The 17,923-nt window shown below is 36.1% G+C and overlaps 1 protein-coding gene and 1 long non-coding RNA gene across 7 annotated transcripts in view; one reads left to right on the top strand and one right to left on the bottom strand.

The window, feature by feature from the left end:
* LOC106837423 (pregnancy zone protein-like) overlaps positions 1-11,402 on the top strand; it is a 54,102-nt gene extending 42,700 nt beyond the window's left edge. Inside the window, exons 21-36 of the mRNA XM_044756313.2 lie at positions 117-238; positions 420-471; positions 2,947-3,030; positions 3,592-3,768; positions 4,055-4,142; positions 4,781-4,937; positions 5,318-5,392; positions 5,679-5,856; positions 6,305-6,528; positions 7,390-7,608; positions 7,778-7,908; positions 8,286-8,376; positions 8,982-9,050; positions 9,420-9,522; positions 10,559-10,600; positions 11,246-11,402. Coding sequence (XP_044612248.2) covers positions 117-238; positions 420-471; positions 2,947-3,030; positions 3,592-3,768; positions 4,055-4,142; positions 4,781-4,937; positions 5,318-5,392; positions 5,679-5,856; positions 6,305-6,528; positions 7,390-7,608; positions 7,778-7,908; positions 8,286-8,376; positions 8,982-9,050; positions 9,420-9,522; positions 10,559-10,600; positions 11,246-11,301 — 1,868 coding nt within the window. The 3' untranslated portion in view covers positions 11,302-11,402. The remainder of the gene's footprint in view (positions 1-116; positions 239-419; positions 472-2,946; positions 3,031-3,591; positions 3,769-4,054; positions 4,143-4,780; positions 4,938-5,317; positions 5,393-5,678; positions 5,857-6,304; positions 6,529-7,389; positions 7,609-7,777; positions 7,909-8,285; positions 8,377-8,981; positions 9,051-9,419; positions 9,523-10,558; positions 10,601-11,245) is intronic.
* Positions 6,407-17,923, bottom strand: part of LOC139041560 (uncharacterized) — an 80,922-nt gene continuing 69,405 nt past the window's right edge. For all 6 annotated transcript variants that reach the window (XR_011496950.1, XR_011496947.1, XR_011496945.1 and 3 more), the window contains 2 exons: positions 7,354-7,441; positions 6,407-6,543 (listed from right to left, as the gene is read on the bottom strand). This is a non-coding gene — a long non-coding RNA (uncharacterized lncRNA). The remainder of the gene's footprint in view (positions 6,544-7,353; positions 7,442-17,923) is intronic.

Genomic DNA, 17,923 nt, shown 5'->3' with positions numbered 1-17,923 from the left:
CTCCTCCTTTAACAATGATTGATTGAAAAAAAGCCATTATATATATTAGGAAAACTTAAAAAGAAACCATTCAATATAGAATCACTGTTTAACCCCTTAAGAATCTTATTCCTCAGGAAAGGTGAATTTCACAGCTACCGCAGAAGCCCTGCGATCTCAGGAATTGTGTGGCAATGAGGTGCCTGAGGTCCCAGCATTTGGACAGAAGGACACCGTGGTCAAGCCCTTACTAGTTGAGGTATGTAAGTGTATAGCATTATCCAATATTTATGAGACAGTGACATTTCATCCCAAGAATGTGGGCGTATCCGCAACTCAATTTTTCACCAACATTTTCTCTTCTATTTTAAAGTGATTGATTTTTCTCCTATACATTCAATATCACTTTACTTTTTGATTTTTTTTCTTTCAATACAAAGCTTGAAGGAATAGAAAAGGAGGAAACTTTCAACACACTCCTCTGTGCATCAGGTAAGAGTCAAAAATAGACAAAGTTTTCACTTTAAGCCACTTGCCAAAGTATATAGTTGTAGAATGCCCTTTAGGGTGTGTTTTTGCCTGGAAAAAAAAAATGAGCATACTCTCCTATGAGCAAATCTAAGGAAATTTGATGAAGAACAATCTTTTCCTGATGAAGGCATAGAGAAGCTAAAAGACTTACCTAAAATCTCTTGGCTAATAATGAGAACGAAAGCTACAACCATAGTTTTCAAATACATCTGTGTTTTCCAAACTTCTTCCTAAACAATTTTCAAAATATTGAAATATCTGTGTGGTACTAGTACTATTTATTATTCAATTAATAATTGAAAAGTACTCGTGTTTTTATTTAAACAAGTTATTTTAAAAAGAACTTAAGGTTGCTAACATTTTTGGAAACCAGTATTTTACTAATGCCGTTAATACAATCATATAAAATTATCATTAAAATATTCAACTCTGCACCATCTAGAATCATCTTGAGGACAATGCTCAGTGTGCAGATCTCTTCTCTTCTCTATACAGTCATGAGCCACATAAGGACGTTTCAGTCAACAACAGACGATATAATATGACTGTGGTCCCATAAGATTAGTGCCATACAGCCTAGGTTTGCAGTAGGCTATACCATCTAAGTTTGTGTAAGTACATTCTGTGATGCTCACACAATGACGAAAATGCCTAAAGGCACATTTCTCAGAATGTATTCCTGCTATTAAGCGACACGTGACTGTATAAGCATCCTTTGATGATCTCATCTAGACACAGAACTTTAATAACAACTTTGTACTGGAGACCACAAAATTTACATCTTTGGTCCACACCTCTTTCCTGAACTCAGACTCCTGTGTTCAGCTGCCCACTTAGCATCTCCACCTACAGGCCTGTAGATCTAACAGGCATCTCAGAACCAGCATGTTCAAAACTGAACCTCTGCTGGTCCCACAAACCTGCTCCTCCTACAAATTTTTCCATCTCAGATGATGAAAATTCTATTCTTCTACTTGCTGGAGATAAAAATTTTGGCATCATTATTTATTATGTACTTTCTCTTACACTCCACACCCAATCCATTCTCTAATCTAGTTGGCTCCACCTGTAAATTACATGCAGAATCTTCCCACTTCTCACCATGTCTACTTCTACTCTAGTCCTTTCTCTCCTGAAAGGTTATTGAGAGAATAGAACTTATTCTAGTCCTATTCTCTCAATAACCTTCTGACCAGTCTCCTGATCATCATCACTCGTTCCCCTACAGCAAGAGGAATCATTTAGAGCATAGTTCAGATCATGACCCACCTCTGTTCAAACCTTCCAAGAGTTTTGCATATTCCTCAAAGTTAAAGCCTACCTCACTAATGTCACCTACAAACCCTCACAACCCCATGACTTTGTCTCCTATTACTCTCTCCCTCCCTCACCATGCCCTGGCCACATTGGCTTCCTAATCTGCTCTTGGAACATAACCATCATGCTCTAATCTGTGGAATATTTTAACTTTTTGTTCTTTTTTCATGGAGATCTTTTCCCCCAATATCTATAAATCTTACTCCATGTCTTACTTAAATTCTCCTGTCACCTCTGAATTTTTTTCAATGAGTTTTTTAGTAGGGAGCCCCCTCCCCACACCCTGCACTTTCTAATGTCCTAAGACGCTTGCCTTGTCTTACTAGCTCACCCATATAAACACTTACTCTGCTTTAATTTTCTCTATGAAAGTTACAAACATCTATCATATTAAATATTTATTTATCTTGTTACTTCCACTAAAATGAAAACTCCAGCAAGTCAGAAAATTTGCTTTGAAAATTGCTATGTCATTGCACTTAAAACAGAACCTGGTACATCGCATGCACATAATACATATTTATTGAATGAATGTGATTTTTTAATTTTTCTGCTGAGGAAGATTCACCCTGAGCTAACATCTGTTGCCAATCTTCCTCTTTTTGCTTGAGGAAGATTCCCCCTGAACTAACATCCACGCCAGTCTTCCTCTGTTTTGTATGTGGGTTGCCACCACAGCATGGCTGCCAACAAGTGGTGTAGATCTGTGCCTGGGAACCAAACCCAGGCCACTGAAGCAGAACATGTCCAACTTAACCACTATGCCACAGGGCTGGCCCCTGAATGAATGCAATTTTTTAAAAAAACACTAACAATAATAAAAATTAACATAAACAATGAAGAGAAAGAAATAAGCATACATCAGGTATATGCTTATAAGGAAATGTATAGAAATTAAGTACAAATATATATGATTAACATGAACTTCACTGTGAGATGAGTCATGGCTTTAGGAGAAACTTGGATTGCATCAAAGAAATTATATAATGACCAAAAGAAATGAGAGGTTGGATCTTGATCATATAGAGGAAAAAAATTTCAAACAAAAATAGAATATTTCTCTCCTTTTTTCCCTCCTTTATATATATATATATATATATATTTGTCTTCTTTCATTAGAAACTGGAGTACCTGAAAAGTTGTCACTAAAAGTTCCTTCAGATGTGGTTAAAGGATCTGCCAGGGCAACATATTCGGTTTTGGGTGAGTCTCTCAGCCCAAGAGAAGTAGCTCTCCATCTCCATAATTCTCCTAGTGCATGGAGCTTCACCACCCATGGTTAATGAAGGCACTGACTCTAAGCATTGGATTGAGAGAAAGAGCACTAAGCTAAGGATTGCATTGTGTATTAGTCAGAAAGGGGGTTGAATAGATGTTGTGCTACATATTATACCTTGATACCCTCCAAAAAGTTAGAAGGGTCACCTCTCTGTGCCCTCATCTTCAAGAGATTGACTGGGTGGTGATGTTTCCTAATAGATTTGAAAATAGGTGATTTTTACCAGACATGTGGTTCATCAGAAAAGATTCAATTTTTTCCTGCCATTCAGTTTTTTCCCTGTTTTTTCCATGCTTAAACCACCTACTTTATTTTTCCCACTTTTCTCTTTTCTTTCTATTTCTTGTTTTTCTTCACCTCTTATGCTTTCTTATCCTCTCCTCCATAAGTGACTTGACCTCCCACTTAGCTAGTAATCTGTCTTCTTATCCCAGCATAAACCAGCTCTGAGGTCCTCTGATTTTTTTATATCTTTCATTCCCCAGGTGATATACTAGGCTCTGCCATGCAAAATCTTCAGAATCTTCTCCAGATGCCCTATGGGTGTGGAGAGCAGAATATGGTCCTTTTTGTCCCTAATATTTATGTTCTGAACTATCTGAGTGAGACACAACAGCTGACCGAGAAGATCAAGTCCAAAGCCATCAGCCACCTTATCAGTGGTGAGAGATTACCCCAAAAGGAAAAACTTTAAGTGATTCCCTAAATATCTCCTTCAGTGAATTTAAATCAGCATCCCATTGGGTAAGATTTAACAATAATTGTTGCTGTGATATCCAATAAAATGTCCCCCTAAACAATCAGAAATTCAATGGCATCATCAAGTCTTGGAGACATCTTAATAAAATAGTAGCTTCCCTATGATTCCTCAACAAATTTTGAGCAAAAGACAGATTAATTCTCCAATGTCTCTGCAATGTTGTATATCTATGAAAACTTCCTTTTCAGGGTACCAAAGACAGTTGAATTATAAGCACAGTGATGGCTCATACAGCACTTTTGGAGACCATGATGGCAGAAGTCAGGGAAACACTTGGTAAGATAATTATTTCCATATACTCCCTGCAAATCCATGATATTTCAGAATTCTGCATGTATCTATTCTCTGATACCTGAAGTTCTTTCATGGGAATTTGTTACCCTTTAAAAACCCATATGTGTGTCATCACTGCTAGGTGATCTCACCATTCCATCTATGAAAGCTCACCTGCTCTGATAGCTCTGTAGATAGCAGTAAAATAAGGATCCCTCAAAACAGAAACATAAGGCAGAAAGTGTCATAATGTGAAAGGATAGAAGAAACTTCTACACTGTGAATTAAGAGAGGAGAAGAGGAAAAGGACAGGAAGAGACTGTGATGCAGTAAAATCACTCAGAAAATGGCACTTTGGTGGTGGGGAGGCTTGGAGGCGCCAAGAAACATTCCATGAGAAAAAAAAGGGAAGAGAATCAACTCTAGAGAAACCAATAAAGTTCAGAGATTTTAAAAAAAGAGATTTAGATATTTGCTGGACAAACAAGAGAATATTCAGTATTCAAATATCATTTTCTCACAAACTCCCCCCAACAGTTTCTTCCACTGAACTGTGAAGACCAATGTCTGGAGGTAATTGCACAAACTGAGCCTTGAAAGTGAGATGGTCCTCATGTCTCAGTCTCTTCTTTGTTGGACAGGCTCACTGCATTTGTGCTCAAGTCCTTTGCTCAAGCCCGGTCATACATCTATGTGGAAGACTCACACATCACAAATTCCCTCACCTGGCTCTCACAGAAGCAAAAGGAAAATGGTTGTTTCCAAAGCTCTGGATTACTGCTTAACAACGCTATCAAGGTGATGCCTTTAATTTTGTTCAGGTCCCTGAATATAGTCATATGTAGGAGCAATTATGCTAATATTGATTCCTCAAGTCCTGGTGACACAGCTTTGAAGAAGGGTGGTAGACTCTAAAGCTTCTAAAATCTGGTAATGAATGAGCAGTTTTTTATTGAATGAAAATAGTGTGCAAAAACCACAATATATTAATAAAAGCGAGGGAAAGTGATTTGGGAAAAATTCGGGAATTTTAGAGTAGAGGAGGAAGAGGGAAATCAATAATATTGCACAAGAAAAGGTGCTTTCTAGTGAAGATGCCCCGGGGGAAAAGTAGAGCTGGATGACTCTGGTTAATGAATAGTGGGTTGTTTGAGCATCTCTGCTTTTGATCCTTACAGGGTGGGGTAGATGATGAGGTGACGCTCTCGGCCTACATCACCATTGCTCTGCTGGAGATGCCACTGCCTGTCACTGTATGTTCTAGCATATTGCCTGCACTTCCTTCACAAATGTAAGGAATAAAAATGATAGAACTATGAATCTCTGAGCAAAGTGAATTGTGGTTTTCATATTTAATTTTGGTATATTTCACCAGAACATAAAGGACTAGATCCTTTTGGAAACTGCAGAGGAGATTATTTTCTGGTGAGAACTGTAATGTTGCACAGGCTGATTGGGGCTTTTAATTTGGGATTAGCCTGGAGACAGTTCACTAGCCTGGTTCTGCTATTTTAAGCTCTCCTTTCATCTTCTTCATAGCATCAAGTTGTCCGCAATGCTCTATTCTGCCTGGAAAATGCCTGGAGATCCACCTCAGAGGCCCAAGGAAGTCTTGTCTATACCAAGGCATTATTGGCTTATGCCTTTGCCCTAGCAGGAAACCAGGCCAAGAGAAGTGAGCTGCTTGAATCACTAGACAAAGAGGCTGTAAAAGAAGGTAACAGCTACTGCTGAAAAATTTACTTCCAAAAATCAGCAGTGATCAAAAGAAGAGAGGACTTATTAAACTCACACCTATCATGCTTATATTATATTATACTATATCATATTATATTATTATAATGATGATAAGAATAATTATCATTGATCTAATACTTAAATTTTCTAGGTAACATGGATCATTTTGTCGGTTCACACATTATAGACTCTAGACAGCACAACTTCTAATATCACACAAGTAGTATGTAATAGACACAAAGACACATGTAATTTACTAGAGCCTTAATTTACTTTCTTGGTTAAAATTTGCTTGACTGGTGACTGCTCAATACTGTTACTTCATTTACATCATTTCACCAGGTGAGCTCTAATTATAAGGATCATTCATGAATTAGGTTTTGAAACCTTTATCCAAGCTTAAGATCTTATCCTTTCCCATTTCAAAGAGGACTCAATCCACTGGCAACGTCCTGGGAAATTTCAAGAAGCTAAGGAACTCTATTATCAACCCCGGGCTCCTTCTGCTGAAGTGGAGATGACATCTTACTTGCTCCTTGCCTATCTTACTGCCCAGCCTGCCCCATCTTCAGAAGACCTGTCTGTGGCCTCACGTATTGTGAAATGGATCACCAAGCAACAAAATCCCAATGGGGGCTTCTCTTCCACTCAGGTCTGTGGAGAAACTCTAGGAAGAAAAATTAATACATTAATACATATGCAGATGCAACCATATTCTAGGAGTTGAATAATTGAACAGTATTTCTAATTCATACTTTCTCCATTCCTCCATCGCTAGAAAGGTTCTAGCTTCTTTATCTATGAATTATTGCTCTGTGCTCTGTACAGTCTCTTATATCTTCTCTCCTTAGTGGACCCTCAACTGTAAAGTAGATTAATCTTCCTAAAGCAATGTTTTCATAAGATTATTTCCCTGATAAAGTAAATCTTTCATACAAAGACTAAAATTATCTAATATTTTACCCAAAATATTTTCTCTCTCCAGTAAACATGAATACTCCTATCTAATTAGGCTGATCACTTCACTTTTTCTGGAACTGGCTCACTCCCTTTTCTATGTCTTTGTTTGTAACATTTCCCACCCAGTACTCCTTGATACTTCTCTTCTGCCTATATAAACTTTTCTCATTATTCAGAGATAATATTATTTCTGACTTTCTTTAAAGTCTTCTCTTACTATTCTAGCTCCAATTTCTTCTCCCTTCTCTGATTTCTTACAACAAATATGGTTATATAAATTTATAAATCATTGAAATAGCTTCTACTTTATGTCAGATATTTGAGTCTTATTTCCCTATGTATATTGTAAACTACTTAAATGAGAAAACTTCATTTCTCCCTAAAGTACCTAGAATAGTTTATGATAAGTAACCAAGTCTGAGCTGAATTGAAGTTCAGTTAATGAACTGTGTTTATGACTCAATAACTCAAGAGAGAGTAGTATTGATATGGTTTACATCCAGTATGATTTTGTTACCTTTCTCTCCTGTGTTTCTGGTCCCATCTTTTTCAGGATACAGTGGTAGCTCTCCAAGCCCTCTCCAAATATGGAGCAGCAACTTTCACTAAAAGGGAGAAAGAAGCTATAGTCACTGTCAAGTCTTCAAGGACTTTCTCTGAAGAATTCCAAGTAGATGATACCAATCGCCTATTGCTGCAGGAGGTCGAGTTGCCAGAGATTCCAGGAGAGTACAGTACAACAGTGTCAGGGTCAGGATGTGTATACCTCCAGGTGAGACTGCCAGAGCTTAGGGGATGCTGTAAATGGGAGAAAAAGTCTCAAGAATTAGATTTGAATTTCAAAATAGAAAATGAAATATGTGCTAAAGAGAGGTATGAATATCTAGAAGAGATAGACTATTTGAGTACAAAGATAAAGAATGTTTTTAAATTTGTTTTAGACATCCCTGAGATATAACATCCTGCCCAAGAAAGAAGGAAAAGTTCCCTTCACCTTGAAGGTTGATCCTCTCGCTAAGAATTGTGATGGCATAGATGTTCACAGGAAATTCCAGATTCATATCAACATTAGGTAAATCCTAAATCACTGCCAGACCTTTTGTAGAATTTGGCAAAATTGATTTTTTTTGTGTGGGAGAACTTCATTGTCCAAAGTCACACATAAAGATTATGGAATTCTTGCAATATTTACTAACAAGAAAATGTTCTTCGCTGTTACTAAAAAAGGCTTAACATTGAGAACATGATGTTGCCATACCCACAGAGTGTAAGTTCGTAATGATGGGTTTTCCAAACAACCATGGCAGAAGCAAATAGAGTAGATGGAGAAGGTAAGTGGTAGTTAGGGATAGGGAACACTAGAAATAAAAGAGTAAGGGAGACTTCTGTCTTGAATGGATTCCAAAGAATTTTGTGTGAATGCCTTGTCCCTATGCCTTGACTTCATAGTTATACTGGGGAACGAGCCAGCTCCAACATGGTCATTGTTGATGTGAAGATGGTATCAGGCTTCATTCCTGTGAAAACATCAGTGAAAAAGGTAACCCTAAATCCCTTGCAGACAGCAAAGTCATGATAAGTGCTGAAATTTATGCTTGTCAATTTTATTTTGTTGATTCAGTTTCCAAGAGGTTTACTCCCTCAAACTTGCTTCTCTAGAGTTTACATCATTTTAATAGTGGGTATCATTGTTATATGGTCTCAAATATAAGACATAAATCATAAACATGGTTAATAATGTTCCAGCAGGCCCTGAGGCATCTAGGTATGTGGAGTGGTACTGAATTATCTTCCAACTATATATAAAAAGAAAAAGGGATAATATATCATATGTAAATGTATATGCAGACACATATATTGTGATATATGTGAGATATATATATATGATATTTTCTCCCCTTTATTATACATATATAGTGGGAAGATAATTCTGTGTGTGTGCATATATATATATACAGGGGGACTTAATAAATATTACTATTATTATTGTTATCATTATTACTATTATTACCATTATTCTTGAAGAAATCAAAATTAGCAGTTTTCATGTTTCTGAGCAGCCACTTAGATCATAAATACCTGAAAACTGCTCTCAGTCTGAAATTTCCTCATCCCGTGTCTCTGGCTTATCCTTTTGGTCAACAGCTCCAAGAAAGGCCTCAGATTCAAAGGACTGAAGTGAGCACCAACCATGTCCTGATTTACTTTGAAGAGGTAAGATTCTCTGTGACTGCTAGATCTGGGAGGACCACTAGAGGTTCTAACAAACCAATCCAGATTCCAAATAGTGTTTTTCACATACACAGGTAAGGGAGGAGAAAATAGTTACAGAGGAAAATGGAATCTGGACAGGTCAGCAAGGCTCAGTTTAGTACATCTGACTGTCTATAAAATCATCTTTTTGTCTCTCTTTTATCTATCATTGAGTGTGCCATGCAGATCCAAAAATGTCCCATTCTTTCCATAGGTTTTGGTACAGATGGGTAGCACAACTACAGGGTTTAATAATATCTTAAGAAGAGAGGATGGTAACTGATAACTAAGTTAATCTTTGATTCCAATTCAGTTTTCTTGTCTCTCCAGCTAACCAATCAAACCCTGAGTTTCACCTTCTCAGTGGAACAACGCATCCAAATAAAGAATTTAAAGCCAGCTACTGTAAAAGCCTATGATTATTATGAGACAGGTGAGTGAGATTCAGACATGCTGAGCTTTGAAAGGAAAAAACAACTAAACTGGTAAAAGGTCACCTTAACTAAAACAAAACTCCACAGTCTTTCACTGGAAGAAAAAGTGAGTTTATGGTCACCAGATGATCATGTTCCTGTATATTAACCTCTCATCTGCCCCCTAAACAAGTCTTAGAGCTAGTCTTATAAATTGATCATAAAGCAATAAGGGGATTAATTATTTGTAAATTCCCATATAAAACTGATCTGGACTAAATTATTTCAGAAAAATAATAAGAGTAACAATAACTGAAGAAACACATCTTGGTACTGATGTGTGATATGAGACCTAAAATTTGATCTATATTTTTTTGTGATATATCAGGAAATTCTTCCATTTGCCCATGACTTCGAACTAAATCTTTCCAGCATCACAGCATGCTGGCAGTGGTAAAACTTTACTCCTTCTTAGGTTAAAGAAAGGTTCAGAGAGGAAGGTACTACTCCAACAAGAAAAACACAGCTGTGGAAAAGGGCTCTACAGCGTCCTATAGAAAGACACAGTTTTCCGTCTGTAAAACCTGCCCTCAATTCTGTATCCAAGTCCAATCTTCTCTTTTTTTTTTTTTTTTGAGGAAGCTTAGCCCTGAGCTAACTACTGCCAGTCCTCCTATTTTTGCTGAGGAAGTCTGGTCCTGAGCTAACATCATACCCATCTTCCTCTACTTTATATGTGGGATGCCTACCACAGCCTGGTATGCCAAGCCGTGCCATGTCTGCACCCGGGATCCGAACTGGCGAACCCTGGGCCGCTGAGAAGCAGAATATGCGAATTTAACCGCTGCGCCACCAGGCCAGCCCCTAAGCCCAATCTTCTCTTACTCCCCTCCCACCAATCCCAAATGGCTTAGTACAGAAATAAGTTGTTTTATTGGCTCCATAACTGTGCTTCATACATTTTTTCTTAGCCTACACAGCTTATTTACAACTGACTGCTTGTGTGCTTGTTACTGAATGTCTTTGCTCTTCTATGTCATTATTTTTGCGTTTCAGAGGAATTCACCATTGAAGAGTACAGTGATCCCTGCCTTGCTGGTAAAGTATAAACAGGAAAATCTATTGCCTATGTAAAGGAAATAAATAAACATCTGTTGTCTGCATAAAGCAGAGTCTTGAGTATATCTCTAGCATATTATAAAACTTCCTTGTGTATCATTTATGAATTAAACTATTTCAAATGTATTATAGAATTTCTCAGTAGAAAAAAATCCAAATAAAGTATAATTATTGGTGTCTAGGATGACTTGTTTGAAGATGAACCTAGGAATTTGCCACGTATAAAAACTAACTCACATAATATTTACTTTACATTCTATACCCAAAGGTGACATATTTACCACCCATGACCTTTCTAGGGTGTTTCTAAACTTATACTACTTAAAGTCAGGAAACTCTTCACTATAATTATCCATATACACAGCATGAGAGATGTAATCTATAAGACCTGCCTTTAGGCTGGTTGACAGTGTTCATCTTTGATATATAACACTTGCTGTGAGGAACTTCAGTTCTTCACTTTAAAACAAGAAAAAACTGAGATCAGCCCTATCATTTAAAATAACTAAAATATATTAGATTCAAATATTTATATTTGAAATATGAAAAATTATTCCTTTAGTAGATCACAGAATTTCCGTAATATTTCCACCTTTTCTTCTGCTGTTACGAATCTGAACATAGGAATGCTTGAACATGGAAACTTATGGACCTCATCAGATGAACTCCTCTGGAAATGAAGAACAAAAACTTATCAAGAGAGAAGACAGTGGGAGAAAGAAGGGACAGGAACTGAAAATACATAAAATTTTTATGTTGAATAAAGTTATAACATTTACAACTCTTTTTCTTTATTTCTTTGTCAGTGTTGCATTTTCCTTCCAAACAATGTGTCTATTCTCCATAGTATTTTTAAAAACACTAAAAAAACTATACAAAGAGGTGCACTCAAAAACACTATAAATAAATAAAAGTGGAATTCAAAAAAATGTTCAAGTAACCTGCAAGAAGGTAGGGAAATGAAAACAATGTTTCCAAATATTGGGAACAACCAAAATGTCCAACAATAGGTGAATGGTTTCGACTGACTGTGGTACATCCATACCATGGAGTACTACTCAGCAATAAAAAAGAACAAACTATTGATAAACACAAAAACTTGGATGGATCTCAAAAATATTATGCTGAGTGAAAAGAAAGACCATTTCAAAAGGTCATACTATACCATTCCTTTTATATAACATTCTTGAAATGACAAAATTATAGAAATGAAAAACAAATTAATAGTTTCCAGGGGTTATGGATGGTAGGGTGAGGAGGAATGGGTGTGGCTATAACCGGATAGCCTTAGAGAGATCTTTGTGGTGATGAAATCCTGCATGTGTGGGAGTTAAAGTCCTGGTTCAAATTTTTACATTTAATTCTACCTCAAATTATTTTGTTGTCTATTGTGTGGTGAGTATCTAAATTGACTTTTTTTCTCATATAGCTTTCTAACAGTCCCATTATCATTTATCAACCAATTCTGTGTTTCCCTGCTAACAAAAAGTGCCTCCTTTATCACAAATTAAATTATACATTCTAAAGCTTGCTTCTGAGTGATTTATTCTATTCCATTGATTATCTAGGCTATTCTTTCACAAGTACTAAAATATTTGAATTACCGTGGCTTCATAAAATGTCTTAATAACTACTATTGCTGGTCCCTCCTATTTTCTTTGCAATGTTAAGCTCATTATTTATTACAGGTAAAATTGAAATCTTTTTTTATCAAGTTAATTATCTCCATGGTCATACTGGGTATTGTTTAGTATTGCATTGAATATGAATGAATGTATAATGATTATGAATGTCAACATTTTACAATATTTATCCTTCTCTATACAGACACATTTCATCTTCATTTATTCAATTCACATGAAGTGAATTCTAACTATGACTTAATTTTTAAATTAGGAGTGTTTTACAGAGTTAAAATTAAATATTAACATCATGGACACATATAGCAAGATAACTTGAAAGTTAAAAACAATGTATACATAGAAACAAAAAATATGAGCAAAAATAAAACTACAAGATAATGAAAGACAAGAGCAATATTTCTCATTTGTTGATAGAAACCACTGGAAGATTTTAAGCAAGAGAATATTTCAAGTTTGCATTATGAAAGTTCATTTTCCCAGCAATGGCAAGAACAAGAAGGCAAGTTTTTGCTGATCTCCAGGTGCACAGCCATTTGTACAGAGCTGGGCTCACTTCCTCATGCTTAATCAAATGATTTAGCACACATATCTCTCCTCCACACTTATATAATTCCACACTTTAAAAAATTGTTTATTTTCCTCTCATCTATAGACTCAGATCTCTTTGATAGGCCAAGTCTGCAGCCTGTTCACCCAACACAGTGCTGAGACTATTGTAGGCACTCAGTAAAGCAAAGGAATGATTGAATGGGTCAGTGTCTGTAAGCATATTCCCACAGACAGAGAGAGGAGAACTGGAGTAACACAAAGGTGTTAGCATACAGCAGAAGAAAAAATGAGCTAGAAAGATCATTTTCTATCAAACCTGACTCAAATTGCTTAATGTTTCACAAATATGTTATAGAAATGCTTTTTCGCAAAGCATTTCCTTTTCCAAAAAGCATTTCATCCTTTTCCAAAGTCATATAAATGAGGAGAAAAAGGAATTTTGTTTATTTATTAAGACTTTAAGCAAAACTTATTTAAAATTATATTTTATACATTCATTGAGCTCTAAGAGGGAAATCATTGCCTCTATCTTGCAAAACTAGCTGTCAGCAATCATCAAAAGGGTAAATACAAATTATCTCTGTTGTGGGTTGAATTGTGTCCCCCAAGAAGATATGTTGAAATCCTAATTACTGGTACCTGTGAATGTGACCTTATTTAGAAATAGGATCTCTGCAAATGTAATTAAGATGGAAGTTAAGATGACATCATACATGAGTAGGATGGGCCCTTTTTCCAATACTACTGTTGTCTTAGAAGAAGTGGAGAAGATTCATAGAGACAGGCATGCAGAGATGTAAGACAGTATCAGACAAACAGGGAGGATGCCATGTGAAGATGGAGGCAGAGATAGGAAAACCAAGGACTGCTGGCAACAAAAGAAACTAAGAGAAAGACACAGAACAGACTCCCTCTTAGGGCATTTGGAGGGAGCCTGGCTCCGCCAATACCTTCATTTGTGACTTCTAGCCTCCAGAACTATGAGAGTATAAATGTCTGCTGTTTTAAGCTGGCTAGTTTGTAGTACTTTGTTACCACAGAGGAAATTACTATAACATCCAATTAAAACAATATATTTTCATTCATTGGCCCAGTTTACTTTGTTCATTCTTATTCATCTTTAAAATCAAAACAAATAAATGATCAAGTCCCAAACGATTGGGTGGAGGAAGCAAAAAACAAAGAATTTTCTTTCTGTTTCATCATGTATTTCCACACAGTTTAATTTAACAATGAAAATGTCTTATTCTATAATTTAAAGCAAATAAAAAAATAAAATGAGACGTGGTGTTCATTTTTTAACTTCTAGCCCTCTGCCATGCTTATAGCTTATTTTGAAAAAGATGAATCTCTTCTTGTTGTTAAAGTTCTCCAGGAAGAATTTTCTTGTTTATGTCTCCTGTGGTCATGAGGAAAATAAAATGGTTCACAATAAAAATGAATAATCCATGAGTCACTAATATTGCTGGACTTCAAACATGTCTGGGTGAAAAGGCTGATTTGCAGATTTTAACCTGTTCTGGTAAACTCCTTCAAGAAACATTTAACTAATATGTAATACAAAGGAGAAGTATTGTTGAAGATTTTTCTTCTAAGTCATTTAAAAATATAAAGAAGTCACTGTTGTTTAAATAACTATAGTTTGAGAAATATCTTTATGCTTTCACTTAACATTCTCAGGCACTTTACTTATAAAACTTAGAATGAATAAGAATTCATTAATTAAATCAGAATTAATGAGATGATATTAAAATAAAGAATACTCGAGCACAAAAGTCAAAAGTTCTGCAAGGATTTGAGTTACTGTTGAACAGAGTTTTCCCTGAGAAAATCTGTGCCAAGATGTAGTGTGTACTTAGTCTGACAAAATGAAACGTCATATTCAGTACATAATCTTTGATTACTCAAAGTCTGTTAATATATAAACCACACAAAAGACTTTCATCATCAGTACACTCAGATAACAGTTGGCCCCAAAATTCTCTCTTGACAAGCACTGAGAAGCTGAATATGAAATTAAATTGCTTCTTTGTATCAGACATAAAAAAAAGAAAAGATTAAAAACAAAAAGGAATGCCTTTGTCAAATTGTGTGAAGTAAAAAAGCACTTTATAAACTATTTTATAATTCATACTGGGACTCATAGATGGATACTACTAACTATGGTGGCTTCTTCTTTTAACAAATTATTTGTCAAAGTATAATTTTCCAAAAAACTATATTTCAAATTTTCAAAAAAAACAAAAAGACCATGCTTGTGTGTGTGTATATATATATAAGAAAATTTATATTCTCAGGCAAATATAAAATGAACATGTGTCAAAGATCTTATTTAACCTATTAATTAATGAAGTGACCAGTAAGGTCTTATAACCAGTTCAAAGAGCATCCAAAAATCTTGAATATTTACAGACAATTTAACAAAAAACTGTTAGAATAAGAATGATGTGTTAGGTATCAAACTGAATAATGATTAAAATGTGCCACAAAATCTTTGGAGTTATCTGTTCCATTGGACAGAAATTATTTTCATGTGTACCTGTCAAAAATCAACAAGTAACTTCACTAAGTCTGGAAGCTTTTATGTGGAGTAAATAATGAGATGAACTAAGTATATTCCCCCAGATAATCTTTAAGTGACCCTTGCTCCCAAGCTATATTGAAACAATGTGCTACTCCTCATTTTTGTCTTAATGGGCCAAGGAGAATCATGACTTTAAAAATGAAAAATTTGGGAGAGGGCCATTTGCCCATTCAATAAAGACTTAAAATAGTTAAAACAGAGATTGGAGCCTGTATTATCCAATAAAGTATAGTATATTATAAAGCTGAGAGGCATCTTTATATATATGCACATACACAAATGGGAAGTACTTTTATGACAGTGTTGATGTAGGATGACCAACCATTCCAGTTTTCCAGGGCCTGGAGATTTTTTGGGATGAGGGACTTTCAGTGCTAAAACCTGGACATTCCCAATCACAATGGGATGTTTGGTAACCCTAGGTGACATTATAAAGCACTTTGATAATTCAATACACTATTTTGAAAGAATTATCCATCCTTATGGTAAAAAGAAAATAAAATTAGGTCACCTTTTAAATTTCACAAAATGCGAGAAAATATAGGACAAAAATTATGACTAAGTAGAAAAAGATTTCTTTTAAGATGTCAAAGTCAAAAACATCAACCATAATAGACAAGGTTGATAAGTTCAAATGCATTAAAATGTAAATCCTGGGGCCAGCCCAGTGGAATAGCAATTAAGTTCGTGCATTCCTCTTCGGTGGTCCAGGGCCACTTCGCATCCCAGGAACAGACCTACATACCACTTACCAAGCCATGCTGTGACAGGCATCCCACGTATAAATTAGAGAAAGATGGGCATGGATGTTAGCTCAGGGCCAATTGTCCTCAGCAAAAAGAGGAGGATGGGTGGCGGATGTTAGCTCAGGGCTATCCTTCCTCAAAATAAATAAATAAATAAATCTTCTGTATAAATAACTTATACCACAAAGTAAAGATAAAAAGCAAAAGACTGAGGGAAAATATTTCCAAGGACTATAACTCACAAAAGATAAATATCTACTACATGTGAAGAACTCCTAAAATCTAAGTGAAAGACACGCAATTCAACAGAAAAACAAAAAAACCAAGGATATAAGGAAACAATTCTCAGATGAGGAAGTTAAAATGGCTGATAAAAATTTGAAAAGATGTATAACCTCATTAATAATACAAATTAAAGCAAGATACTGCTTCACCCATCAGGTTTACAAAAAGTAAATGCCTAGTAAAGCAAAATAATGGTAGAGATATAACAACAACTGGAAATATCTTCCATTGTGGATGAGTACTAAAATTGGTGTAACTCTGAAGACCAATTTGCCAATATCTGATAGATTTCAAGATGTACATACATATATAGCCTATGACCCAATTTCTGGTATATATCATAGAGAAACTCTTGCAAATGTGCATAAGTAGACATGTTATGTGTATCTGTAACAGCATTATATGTAACGTTGAAGAACTACAAGGAATCTAAAATTTAGAAATAGAGTAACATGTTTGGCTATTTTTGTACAACAGAAAACCATATGGATATTTGTTAAAATTAATAAATTACTTCTTCAGTATCAATGTGAGTACATCTTAGAAAACATAACAGTAAGTGACAAAAGCAAATTGTGCAATGATATGTACACAGTGTTTAAATTTAGAAAATGTAAAACATGAAACCAATACTACGTATTATTTACATATATGTGTAGCAAATATATAGAAACACAACTGGAAGGATACATATCAATCTCCTAATCTCATGAAATTGGGAGGGAAACAATATTAGAGAGGGTTATAAAGGGGACTCCAACCATATTTGGCATGCTTTAATCCTTAAAAAGAAATAGTCTCAAACAAATGTGGTAAACCTTCATGTCATAGCTCTCACGACATAACTTTTAGGCTGGCCCTCATGGACCTAGCCTCCAGGTTCACTCTCACAAACTCAGGCTCCCAGCCCACCATAGTGCCAGGCCAGCCCAATGGCTTCAGGATTCAGGCGGGCTCCCAGGCTACAGACTGACTCCCATGATGCCATGCACTAGGCTTACCTCAGCATCAAGCTGACCTACATGACTCCAGCTTCCAGGAAAGCAGCCACAACCCCAGGCTCCCTGCCCACCTTAGCACCAGGTTGGCTCACACAGACCAGATACCAGGGCCATCTCAGTGGTCCCTGGCATCTGGTTGGCTCTCTTAATCTAAGATAGAGGCCCATCTGTGTAGACCTAGGTTGCAGGCCCATTACCACAGACTCAAGCACCAGGCTCCCCTACAGTGAATCCAGGCTCTAGGTTTGCATCCTCAGATCCAGGCACCAGGCTGCTCTCATAGATCCAAGCACCATGCCTGCCCCCCTGCTAATACAGGCACCAGACCCATCTGCCCAAGGACTCCAGCAGCAAGTCCACTTGGGGACATCACTAGGCAGCCAACCCAGAATGTCTAGATGGGCTGATTGGTGAAGAGAAACAACAAACATCAGAGCATAAATAAATGAAATAGAGACAAGAAAAAATAATAAAGAAGATCAGTAAAACTAAAA

The sequence above is a fragment of the Equus asinus genome, chromosome 22 (genome assembly GCF_041296235.1).
Source record: "Equus asinus isolate D_3611 breed Donkey chromosome 22, EquAss-T2T_v2, whole genome shotgun sequence".
Lineage (NCBI taxonomy): Eukaryota > Metazoa > Chordata > Mammalia > Perissodactyla > Equidae > Equus > Equus asinus.
Note: the sequence above shows the minus strand (reverse complement) of the source record. Positions and strands in the feature narration are given on the sequence as shown.